This window comes from Schistocerca americana, chromosome 2 (assembly GCF_021461395.2).
Source record: "Schistocerca americana isolate TAMUIC-IGC-003095 chromosome 2, iqSchAmer2.1, whole genome shotgun sequence".
Lineage (NCBI taxonomy): Eukaryota > Metazoa > Arthropoda > Insecta > Orthoptera > Acrididae > Schistocerca > Schistocerca americana.
The window spans coordinates 774,980,002-774,993,526 of NC_060120.1; the positions used below are offsets into that span (position 1 = coordinate 774,980,002).

General features: G+C 46.2%; 1 protein-coding gene across 1 annotated transcript in view; it reads right to left on the reverse strand.

Annotated features, from left to right (window-relative positions):
• The window catches only part of LOC124594416, a 184,262-nt gene that overhangs the window by 66,462 nt on the left and 104,275 nt on the right, over positions 1 to 13,525 (reverse strand). The window contains exon 4 of the mRNA XM_047132787.1: positions 1,929 to 2,416. Within this exon, the coding sequence (XP_046988743.1) occupies positions 1,929 to 2,416 (488 nt within the window). The remainder of the gene's footprint in view (positions 1 to 1,928; positions 2,417 to 13,525) is intronic.

The window sequence follows — 13,525 nt, forward strand, 5'->3', positions numbered from 1 at the left end:
AAAAGTGGTTACTTTTGGCTCATCAGTGCATTTCGTCAGCTTGAGCTGTTAAGAATCCAGAATTCAAGGATTATTTTCACCAGTTGCAATGTGATTATCTGCAGTGCATTGTACCTAATCGGAGGCTTTCGATATATACTTGGGTGTTAGCTGCGAGGATCGATGTAATTCAACGATTCATCTGTAGTAACGGATGGAAAATTTCAATCTTCCATTTGAAGAGTAAACATACTTATCCAGAAGTAACTATGGATAATACGAAAAAGTAGTGTCTACGTGATCTCAGGCCAGTGATATGAACGGGAATTTCACAACAGTGGTGTTTAGACCTGTGCAACATGGGCCCATATCGTTCACAAATCTATGCAGATATGTGAGAGTCCTACTTAGGGTTCCACAAATGGTTGAAATGGATCTGAGCACTATGGGACTTAACATCTGAGGTCATCAGTCCCCTAGAACTTAGAACTACTTAAACCTAACTAACCTAAGGACATCCAACACATCCATACCCGAGGCAGGATTCGAACCTGCACCGTAGCGGTCGCGCGGTTCCGCCGCCTAGAACCGCTCGGCCACTCCGACCGGCGGGGTTCCACACACTTGTGAAATACTACCAGCTAGTGGTATGTCAAACTCAGCGCCAGCTGTGATGTCACAACCTCCACTTGGGATCCAGATTGGTATCTGAAGGTACTCCTTTCCAGAGGACCAATCTCTTCCGTGTGGGTAGTTTTACCTTGAACGTTTCAAAAGTAGAGTGTAGAGTTGCGAAGCAGACTCTAAGCGACATCTGTAAGCTATATAAAAATTCAGTTATAGTTACGGTTACCATCAAAAAGGGTAACTACAGACATTGTAATTCTGTCAGAGACAACAAAGGACTTGGAAGAGCAGTTGAACGGAATGGATAGTGTCTTGAAAGAAGCATATAAGATGAACATCAACAAAAGCAAAATGAGGATAATGGAATGTAGTCGAATTAAGTCGGGTGATGCTGAGGGTATTAGATTAGGAAATGAGACACTCGGAGTAGTAAAGGAGTTTTGCTATTTGGGGAGCAAAATAACTAACGATGGTCGAAGTAGAGAGGATATCAAATGTAGACTGGCAACGGCAAGGAAATATTTTCTGAAGAAGAGAAATTTGTTAACATCGAGTACAGATTTATGTGTCAGGAAGTCATTTCTGAAAGTATTTGTATGGAGTGTAGCCATGTATGCAAGTGAAACATGGACGATAAATAGTTTGGACAAGAAGAGAATAGAAGCTTTTGAAATGTGGTGCTACAGAAGAATGCTGAAGATTAGATGGGTAGATCACATAACTAATGAGGAAGTATTGAATAGGATTGGGGAGAAGAGAAGTTTGTGGCACAACTTGACCAGAAGAAGGGATCGGTTGGTAGGACATGTTCTGAGGCATCAAGGGATCACCAATTTAGTACTGGAGGGCAGCGTGGAGGGTAAAAATCGTAGAGGGAGACCAAGAGATGAATACACTAAGCAGATTCAGAAGGATGTAGGTTGCAGTAGGTACTGGGAGATGAAGAAGCTTGCACAGGATAGAGTAGCATGGAGAGCTGCATCAAACCAGTCTCAGGACTGAAGACCACAACAACAACAACATAGATCAGGAACAGCAGAGGTCCCAGGACGCTTCCTTGGGGAACACCCGATATCACTTCAGTTTTACTCGACGATTTGCCGTCTATTACTACGAACTGCGACCTTCCTGACTGGAAATCACGAATCCAGTCGCACAACTGAGACGATACCCCATAGGCCCCCAGCTCGATTAGAAGTCGCTTGTGAGGAACGGTGTCAAAAGCTTTCCGGAAATCCAGAAATACGGAATCAACCTGAGATCCCCTGTCGATAGCGGCAGACAGTTTTAAGCTAGCAGGAAGTTTTAAAATGATGACTCACCTGAAGGAGACGTGTCCCGAGAACTGCCTGAGGACGCGCAGCCTGCTGAAGAAGGCGGTGAGCCACTGGTCGACGGCGCGGTGGTCGACGGGCACCAGCTCGCCCGAGTCGAGCACGCGGCACGTGACGTTGGCGAGCACGACGGCGTCGCGCACCGTGGTGCAGGTGAGGAAGTGCTCGCCGGGCAGGTCCTGCACCACGACCCACGGCCGCTGCGGCGACATCTCGTACGGCATGCGGAACTGGGCGCGCGCCGCGGGCAGGCGCAGCTTGACGCGGTCGCGGCAGCCCAGCGCGCCCGCGCTCGCCATGAAGTGCGTGCCCGCCGCCAGCACGCCCGACTCGTACAGCCGCAGCACGTCGTCGCGGCGCGCCACCGGGTAGTACAGCGGCGCGTGCAGCCCCGCCTCCTCGGCGCGCCGCAGCACCTCCTGCACGTCGTCCAGCAGCCACACCTCGCGCACGCCGGGGCAGAACACGGTGCACCCCTGCCAGGCAACACGCGGCACACTTCAGCACTCTCACTCCAGGCAGTTCCACTTCGCGTGATCGTTCGCCGGCAGTTGGGAGCCCGCGGGCCGAGCAGGACAGGGGTCAACCAACACTAGCAGTCAACACTTTGCACACAACATTACTTGGTATATACAGGGTGTTACAAAAAGGTACGGCCAAACTTTCAGGAAACGTTCCTCACACACAAAGAAAGAAAATATGTTATGTGGACATGTGTCCGGAAACGCTTACTTTCCATGTTAGAGCTCATTTTACTACATCTCTTCAATTCACATTGATCATGGAATGGAAACACACGGCAACAGAACGTACCAGCGTGACTTCAAACACTTTGTTACAGGAAATGTTCAAAATGTCCTCCGTTAGCGAGGATACATACATCCACCCTTCGTCGCATGGAATCCCTGATGCGCCGATGCAGCCCTGGAGAATGGCGTATTGTATCACAGCCGTCCACAATACGAGCACGAAGAGTCTCTACATTTGGTACCGGGCTTGCGTAGACAAGGGCTTTCAAATGCCCCCATAAATGAAAGTCAAGAATGTTGAGGTCAGGAGAGCGTGGAGGCCATGGAATCGGTCCGCCTCTACCAATCCATCGGTCACCGAATCTGTTGTTGAGAAGCGTGCGAACACTTCGGCTGATATGTGCAGGAGCTCCATCGCGCATGAACTACATGTTGTGTAGTACTTGTAAAGGCACATGTTCTAGCAGCACAGGTAGAGTATCCCGTATGAAATGATGATAACGTGCTCCATTGAGCGTAGGTGGAAGAAACTAAAATGAGCTCTAACATGGAAATTAAGCATTTCCGGATACATGTCCACATAACATCTTTTCTTTATTTGTGTGTGAGGAATGTTTCCTGAAAGTTTGGCCGTCCCTTTTTGTAATACCCTGTATTTGAAAATTGTCAAGACTCGCCGCCAAGACCTGGTGTTAAATTATGTATAATCCAAAAGATATTAGCCACTTGAATCGTGTGTTTGCAAACCACTGGACATCTTCGTTCGACTTGTAAACAGTAATCAGGTACAGAGTGCTTCCTCTCGTAACGCTGTAAACTGACTGTTAATGCAACATGGAGTGCAGTATCACAAATAATTATTTGATAACAGGTGACACTGTATATTTGCAAAAAAAAAAAAAAAAAAAAATGATTCAAATGGCTCTGAGCACTATGGGACTTAACTGTGCCGCGCGGGATTAGCCGAGCGGTCAGAGGCGCTGCAGTCATGGACTGCGCCGCTGGTCCCGGCGGAGGTTCGAGACCTCCCTCGGGCATGAGTGTGTGTGTTTGTCCTTAGGATAATTTAGGTTAAGTAGTGTGTAACCTTAGCAGTTAAGTCCGATAAGATTTCACACATTTTGTTGTTTTTTTTTTTTGACTTAATGCTGACGTCACAGTCCCCTAGAACTTAGAACTACTTAAAGCTAACTAACCTAAAGACATCACACACATCCATCCCCGAAGCAGGATTCGAACCTGCGACGGTAGCAGTCGCGCGGTTCCAGACTGTCAGACTAGCGCCTAGAACCGGTCGACCACACCGGTCGGCATACTTGCAAACTACTGATGTATTTCGTGATATGTTTTGACCCTATCTGTTACAATACTTTATGTGTCGCACATTTGTTGCCAATGCAAAATTATGGATTTTATATTTTTTACGTCAATTATTTCGTATCACCTCGTAAACTGTTGTAAATAGTGGGTAGTTATAGTTAAGATGCAGCTACTCGCAGAGATCCAGTAAGTGAAGTAATTATCGCATGGCAGCGAAACTTGGCAGAGATTCTAGTGCGTTATTGAAGAACCCATTTACCTGGAAAAAATTAGTTCCACTCTGAACCACGAGGTCCAAATCTGGCGCTGTGAGTGCAAGGAAGACATATGGAAATGGTTCCGTACGTAATGTTGATCGAAAAGATCAAACAAGTCAAAAAGGCATAATGTTGATTTCAGTATTAACCACCGCTTACGCGATTATTTCAACACGAGCACCTGGTGACTAAAGCTGCATTTTTTTTCCCAGCGTAAATGATTTCCACATTGCTGCATTAGCATACCTACCAAGTTTCGCTGTCATACGATAGTTACAGCCCACGCTAGACCTCCTTGAGTAGGTGTACATTAATTACAACCACCTGGTTCTTATGTGAGTATGTGACATCTTACTATATGTGTTTTTTGGAAATTTGTGATAAGGTCTTACGGGACCAAACTGCTGAGGTAATCGTTCCTCAGCTTGCACACTTCTTAATCTAACTTAAACTAACTTAGGCTAAGGACAACACACACATCTATGCCCAAGGGAAAACCCTAACCTCCGACCTCGACTGGGGGTGGGGGGGGGGGGGGGGGGGGCTGCCGCACGAACAGTGACGAAACGCCTCAGACCGTGCCGCTACTCTGAGCGGCTATACGTGCTTCTGGAAAAGCTGTTACAGCTATAATGACAGTTCAGTTTTCAATGCCTTTTATGTGTCCTTACGATTAGTACAAAAGATATCTGATGAAAGTATATGATTTGTGGGCCGGAACTGGTTGTATGATAACGGGATTTTAATAGCTGCTATTGGCAATTAACCATGATTTTTTCAGAAAAATTCAATGCAAGTAAAAATAGTTACTTTGTATTACGTTTGTGTAACATGACATATCTTTTTATTCACAAATGACAAAATTTTCTGTCAGGCTCCGAGTTATTGCAAGATACAGAACTCTCACCAGTGCAGCACAGTTTTTGTATTTTTTTCATGGCAGGAAAAAGCTGCTCGCAACAAAACGTTAGGCCAAAGAACTGGTGTTATCTGCGTTACGGAGTAACTTTGGAATCTCTTTTAGAATTGCATCAGTAATACCCGCACTTGAGCAAAGTGCCGTTCTGTAAATCAGCCATTTATAAATGCCTTGTCGATGGTTCAGTATATGGTGAAACTGAAAATGGCGAGCTGTATGATTTCAGTAAATTTTCTATGCCATATAGGTCTTGGATCGTTTTTTTTTAAAGCTCTGAAGTAGCTGAGCATTACTTTACCATTAAATGATGAAATATGTGTCTTGATGTAACCGTAATCATCAAGGATATTCCAGAAAATTTAAGTTCTTGCACCAAACTGCCTCTGTAAATATTAGGTTGGTCCATAAGTGCGAAGCATTTTTGTTTTGCATGTTGGTATTCCGGTTCCCATTTATCGATTGTCATTTTTTAATTGTATTCAACTGTTGCTATTTATTTGAATTCACATATCGTCATGTTGTTATTTGCAGTTAGTGAATGGAGCTGTGGACGGTAGAAAGTGGAGTGCCAAGTGGAGAAAGCGGAATATTTCCGATAAATTCTTCTGTTTGAGCTCAACAGACGGGTGACATCAGCGGAGACAGCTAGAAACATTTGCACTGTGTATGGGTATAATTCCGTTGGACAGAGCACGAAAAGAAAATGATTTTCTCGTTTTAAGGAGGATCGTTTTCACATTAGTGACTCTCCATGTTCAGCAAGACCTTCAGGATTTGATGAAGATCGTTTAAACACACTTGCCCACAATGATTCACTTCATTGTACTCGAGAACGGTGATCATTTCACCATCGTACGGCATTTACAAGCAACGGGGAAAATTCAAATATCGGGTGTATACGTAAATGTTCTAAAACAAAACCAAAAAAATCAGCAGGTGCATCACTGCTTGTTCGTCGTGAGTTAGCCCGTGAATAACAGCAACCAGTCATATTCTGTATCGTTACTGGTGACGAAAAATTGTGTCTTTATTCTAACATAAGGAAAAGAAAGGAATGGTTGAGTCCAAACAAAGCAGCAACTCCATGTACAAAGACCTGTGCGCATACACATAAGATATTGTTGTACCTCTGGCGAAACAGCAACGGTGTGATGTTCTACGGATTGCTTCCCCGAGGTATAACCATCACTGGCAACATTTACTGTCAACAACTGAGACCTCTTACAGACGAAATCCAAGAACAACGACCAGGAGGACTGCGTTAAGTGATGCTACTCCATGATAACGCTGCCTGCATTCTACTGGACTGATAAGAAACACTGTGCAGGAGTTCGGTTGGGAAGCCACTTCGCACCCTCCTTATTCACTTGCTCTTGCCCTCTCTATCGAACAACCTCAAGGAATTTCCTTCGAAAAAAATGCTCACCTCATTGCTCGCCTCAATGGCAAGTGATTTCTCCAGTTGCGGGATCGAAAAGTTACCCCATCGTCGGCAGACTGTTGTAAACACTGAAGGATAATGTACACTCCTGGAAATGGAAAAAAGAACACATTGACACCGGTGTGTCAGACCCACCATACTTGCTCCGGACACTGCGAGAGGGCTGTACAAGCAATGATCACACGCACGGCACAGCGGACACACCAGGAACCGCGGTGTTGGCCGTCGAATGGCGCTAGCTGCGCAGCATTTGTGCACCGCCGCCGTCAGTGTCAGCCAGTTTGCCGTGGCATACGGAGCTCCATCGCAGTCTTTAACACTGGTAGCATGTCGCGACAGCGTGGACGTGAACCCTATGTGCAGTTGACGGACTTTGAGCGAGGGCGTATAGTGGGCATGCGGGAGGCCGGGTGGACGTACCGCCGAATTGCTCAACACGTGGGGCGTGAGGTCTCCACAGTACATCGATGTTGTCGCCAGTGGTCGGCGGAAGGTGCACGTGCCCGTCGACCTGGGACCGGACCGCAGCGACGCACGGATGCACGCCAAGACCGTAGGATCCTACGCAGTGCCGTAGGGGACCGCACCGCCACTTCCCAGCAAATTAGGGACACTGTTGCTCCTGGGGTATCGGCGAGGACCATTCGCAACCGTCTCCATGAAGCTGGGCTACGGTCCCGCACACCGTTAGGCCATCTTCCGCTCACGCCCCAACATCGTGCAGCCCGCCTCCAGTGGTGTCGCGACAGGCGTGAATGGAGGGACGAATTGAGACGTGTCGTCTTCAGCGATGAGAGTCGCTTCTGCCTTGGTGCCAATGATGGTCGTATGCGTGTTTGTCGCCGTGCAGGTGAGCGCCACAATCAGGACTGCATACGACCGAGGCACACAGGGCCAACACCCGGCATCATGGTGTGGGGAGCGATCTCCTACACTGGCCGTACACCACTGGTGATCGTCGAGGGGACACTGAATAGTGCACGGTACATCCAAACCGTCATCGAACCCATCGTTCTACCATTCCTAGACCGGCAAGGGAACTTGCTGTTCCAACAGGACAATGCACGTCCGCATGTATCCCGTGCCACCCAACGTGCTCTAGAAGGTGTAAGTCAACTACCCTGGCCAGCAAGATCTCCGGATCTGTCCCCCATTGAGCATGTTTGGGACTGGATGAAGCGTCGTCTCACGCGGGCTGCACGTCCAGCACGAACGCTGGTCCAACTGAGGCGCCAGGTGGAAATGGCATGGCAAGCCGTTCCACAGGACTACATCCAGCATCTCTACGATCGTCTCCATGGGAGAATAGCAGCCTGCATTGCTGCGAAAGGTGGATATACACTGTACTAGTGCCGACATTGTGCATGCTCTGTTGCCTGTGTCTATGTGCCTGTGGTTCTGTCAGTGTGATCATGTGATGTATCTGACCCCAGGAATGTGTCAATAAAGTTTCCCCTTCCTGGGACAATGAATTCACGGTGTTCTTATTTCAATTTCCAGGAGTGTATTATTGATGACTCTGTTACGCGTATCTGTTGTGTTTATAAAAATTATAGAAAAACGCTTCGAACTTATGCACCAACACAATGGTTTGTCCACGAATGCATTAATTTTACCATACCCACTAACAGTCAATAGGCTCTTCCCTAGATGTGTCACATTGAAGTTATTTAATACCCCATTATATCACTGAGGGCGGTTGTGTGCACACGATAGAATAGGGCAGTGCAATGACAGCTGCTGGTCAGCCACCAGTGGCACCTGACCGGAGCGGCCGTGTCGTGGCGGGGGGGGGGGGGGGGGGGGGGGGGGGGGGGAGCGAGCCGTAAGTGGTCGTGGCCGCCTGCGTCCGTGGACAGAATTGGAACAACCTTGTCTAACCGATGACTGGCTCAGATTGCTACCCATCACTCATAGCACAAAAAATTGTTCATTTCATTGTGCCAATCTTAATGTATATGAAGCACTGGTGCCCGATCCCAAATAAATGGCTTTCATTGGCAGTGCTCTTGACATGGAACTACCTGAGCCCATTTTCAAACCACAACTCAAAGAGTCAACTTCGAACAGATTCGTCTCCCGTTATCACCACAGAGCTTCTCCCACTGCGTTTTGCGTTTAGCAACTACGAGACAACCGTGAGGCAGACTTCAGTGGAATAGCGTCTAGACAGAGCCTCTCCTATGTCTCGGCGGATCGAGAGGTTATAACGGCATGTAGCAATGAATTGATCCATGAATCATGCTCAGATGGCCGAAGTGTGCAGCACTTATGTAACGGAAGTGTGTGTATTCGGTGGTAACCATAGGAGAGAAGTAATATAGTATCTGGGTGACTATGTGCATGTGGTAAGATCTGAGTAACTGCTGTAGACATTGTATGTGGCTACACTCACAACAACAGTTCGTGAGGGGTCATCCTGAAAACAGCTCAGTATTTGAAACTTCGTGGCAGATTAAAACTGTGTGCCGGACCGACACTCGAACTCAGGACCTTTGCCTTTCGCGGGCAAGTGCTCCACCAACTGAGCTACCCAAGCACGACTCACGCCCCGTCCTCACAGCTTTCTTCCGCCAGTACCTCGTCTCCTACCTTCCAAACTTTACAGAAGCTCTCCTGCGAACCTTGCAGAAGGATATTGCGGAGACATGGCTTAACCACAGCCTGGGGGATGTTTCCAGAATACTTGGGTAGCTCAGTTGGTAGGGCACTTGCCCGCGAAAGGCAAAGGTCCCGAGTTCGAGTCTCGGTCCGGCACACAGTTCTAATCTGCCAGAAAGTTTCATGTCAGCGCACATTCCGCTGCAGAGTGAAAATCTCAAAAAAATGCTTCAAATGGCTCTGAGCACTATGGGACTTAAACATCTGAGGTCATCAGTCCCCTAGAACTTGGAACTACTTAAACCTAACTAACCTAAGGACATCACACACATCCATGCCCGAGGCAGGATTCGAACCTGCGACCGCAGCAGTCGCGCGGTTCCAGACTGAAGCGTCTAGAACCGCTCAGCCACTCTGACCGGCTGAAAATCTCATTCTGAGCTCAGTATTTGTTTGTTGGCAGATAGCTTGCCGTACCTATCTGAAACCTAATCCATCCACTTGGACACCAGAATCGTTGATTGCAACACAGAAAGTCCAGTTAGAAAAGGTCCGCCAAAGACGTCGCAAAATGACATCGAGTTGAAGGGAACGTTGTCGTCGTAAAAGGAGATTTCCCATGGCTACAAGCATATAACAGAAAAACATGAATGTTTCTACGTGTTTCTGGGGGAAGTCGTTTGGCGGATAAACAGAGTTGTTAGCAATAATACCTAATACGAGTTCAGAGCTTGAAAAACCAAATGCCATTACCTGGAGCATATACGGGTTAAACGGATAAATCAGTGTCAATAAACCAATCAAAAAAGAAGAGCGAAGAGGGGAGAACAGTTTGAGGTCGAAGCATTTGCAAGCAGGAATGTTCTGTTGAAGTCTTTGAACAGTCAAATTGTCTCACTAGCCATCACTGCTTGGAGACGGTAGCCTAGTTGTCTTCCACAGTTCCTATATCAATAGCCTGAGATCCGGCCATTTTAGATCTGATCGATACCTGCGTCTGGGATATGCGTCATCGACTGTTTGAGAGGAAGTAATCATACTTTTCATAAGCATTTCTAACTGTAGACCAGAACTTGTATTGGTGTATAATATGTGTCTATTCTTACTCAACTCGGGAAAGTTTTGCCCTCTGAGCAGTCTATTGATATTTTTTCCTGCCAGTCAAACACTGTAAAGACTTTGTCCCGTTGTTGATACTTCCAACGATTTAAGGTACGTGCTTACCAATAATAATGTTTCACTGGCTCATACTTGCACATACGAGGGCGCTGGTAATCTCGCCATTGAGCGTTTATAAGCTTCAAACACACAAGCACATGCATATCACTTTCCTGATTCTTTTCATTCAGCGTTGTATCAACACCGTAACACATTTTAATTAATTGTTTTGTTGTAACTAGTACGAAACCCAGGTCACTGATGAAGTTGAACCCTTTTGCATAAACTCCATACGAATTGATTACCCTTGAAAGTCAAGCCTCAGTACATACTGTATCCGATCAGAATATATTTGTCTCTATGGAAGATGAATCAAGAGGTACATGACCCTAGTGTCGGTAGTACAGGCGTAACAAATGGAAGAAGACTTCCTGCAAAAGGAACATTTCTGGTTTTGAATCACCGAGCCGGCCATGGTGGCCGAGCGGTTCTAGGCGCTACTGTCCGGAACCGCGCGACTGCTACGGTCGCAGGTTCGAATCCTGTCTCGGGCATGGATGTGTGTGATGTCCTTAGGTTAGTTAGGTTTAAGTAGTTCTAAGTTCTAGGGGACTGATGACCTCAGAAGTTCAGTCCCATAGTGCTCAGAGCCATTTGAATCATTTGAATCACCGATACGGCATCCAATGTTAACTTGCCACACACAATCAAAACACAGAATACACCACAAACAGTCAAAGGATTTCTTCGTAATAATTGTACAATAGTCACCTTGAGCGGCCATATCCATTGACTTTATTGTGACACAAGAAACAACATTTAGTGTTATTACCAAAAGGGCTTTATAAGTCGTACTGGAACCGCAAAAGTGGATGGTGAATAATGGGAGTTTTTCGATGTGACAAATGTAGTCAGGCAAGGTCGTATACTGTCACCTCGGTTATATAAAATCTCTACATAATAAGTCATCAGGGATGCAGTGGATGGCTGGGAAGGTGAAATTTCAATTGACGGCGGGAAAATCAACGATCTGCGCTTTTCATGTGCTACTACCCTCACTGCAGGAAGTGAGGAAGAACTCTGTTCTCCAGAGTGAAGACTGTACTTTTTGTGGTTCAGTCCGAAGTCTGTTTTGATGCAGCTTTCCGTGCTACTCTATCCTGAACAAGCCTCTTCATCTCCGAATAACTACTGCAACCTACATCCTTCTGAATCTGCTTGAAGTATTCATCTCTTGGTCTCGCTCTACGATTTTTACCTCCAAACGTCCTTCTAGTGCGAAATTGGCGACTCCTTGATGCCTCAAAATGTGTCCTACCAACCGTCATCAGGATGCGCCACAAATCTCTTTTCTCCCCAGTTCTATTCAGTACCTCCACATTAGTTACGTGGTCTACCCCTCTAATCTTCAGCATTTTTCTGTAGCAGCACGTTTCAAAATCTTCTATTCTCTTCTTGTGTAAACTGTTTGCTGTCCTCGTTTCACCTCCGTACATGGCTAGTCTCCACACAAATACTTTCAAGACATCGTAATACTTAAATTTATATTCGATGTTAACAAGTTTCTCTTCTTCAGAAACGCTTTTCTTGTCATCGCCCGTAACACTTAAATCTATATTCGATGTTAACATGTTTCTCTTCTTCAGAAACGCTTTTCTTGCCATCGCCAGGCTACATTTTATATCCTCTCTACTTCAGCCGTCATCGGTTTTTTGCTGCCCAAATAACAAAATTCAACTACGAGTACTACTCTGCCTCGTTTCCTAATCTAATTTCCTCAGAAGCACCTTATTTGCTTCGACTACAATCTGTCATCCTTGTCTTATTTTTGTTGATGTTCTTCTTACATCATCCTTTCAAGACATTGTCCATTCCGATCGAGTCATTCACTGTATCTGACAGAATTAGAACGTCATCGGTAAACCCCAAAGTTTTTGTTTCATCTTAGTGAACTTTAATTTCTACTCCATATTTTCCTTTGGTTTCCTTTACTGCCTGCTCATTGCACAGATTGAATAACATGGGGAATAGGCTACAACCCTTTCTCACTCCCTTCTCAACCACTACTTCCCTTTCACGCCCCTGAAGGCTATTTCTTTAAATTTGGTCAAAAGGTAAGCATGAAAAAGACCAAAACTAAATGTTATTAATCGACAAGGTTTAGATTAAATTCAACTTGGGAATTAGTTAAAGGATCTAGAGGTAGTGAATGACTGTGGGTCTCTGTTCAATGACAGGAAATTTTGATGAAGGAATAAATCGATTAATCATCTTGGCCGGGCATCAATAATTAATTACACTTAGGCTGGCAGAACCGTGCAATCATCAGTCTTCCGTACGTTTTTGTGCGACTGCGTGAGTGGACTGGAGGCAGAAGCATGGACATTACATTGTCAGTGCTAACAAACAAGTAACACTGCGTGAAATAATCGCAGAAATCAATGCAGGACGTACGATGCACGTATCCGATAGGACAGTGAAGCGAAATTTGGCGTTAAGGGGCTATGGTAGCAGACGACCGACGCGAGTGCCTTTGTTAATAGCACGGCATCACCTGCAGCGCCTCTCCTACGCTCATGACCATATCGGTTCGACTCTCGAAGAATGTAAAACTGTGGTCTGGCCAAATGAGGCCCGATTTCAGTTGGTAATAGCTGATGTTAGGAGTGTGGTGCAGACCCCACGAATCCATGGACCCAATTGTCAACACGGCACTGTGCAAGCTGGTGGTGGCTCCATAATGGTGTGAGCTGTATTCACACGGAATGGACAGGGTCCTCTGGCCAACGGAACCCATCATTGACTGGAAATATTTAGGTTCGGCTATTTGAAGACCATTTACAGCCATTCATGTATGGATGACAATGCGCTATGTCACTGGGTTCGCAATTGTTCGCCATTGGTTTGATTGACGTTCTGGACATTTCGAGCATAAGAATTGAACACCCAGAAAGACCGAATTGAATCCCGTCGAACATTTATGGAACAATCAAGAGGCCAGTTTGTGCACAAAATACTATACCAGCAATACTTTCGCAATTACGGACGGCTACAGAGGCAACATGGCTCAATATTTCTGCACGGGTCTTCCAGCGACTTGCTGAGTCCAGGCAATGACGCGTTGCTGCACTATGCCGGGT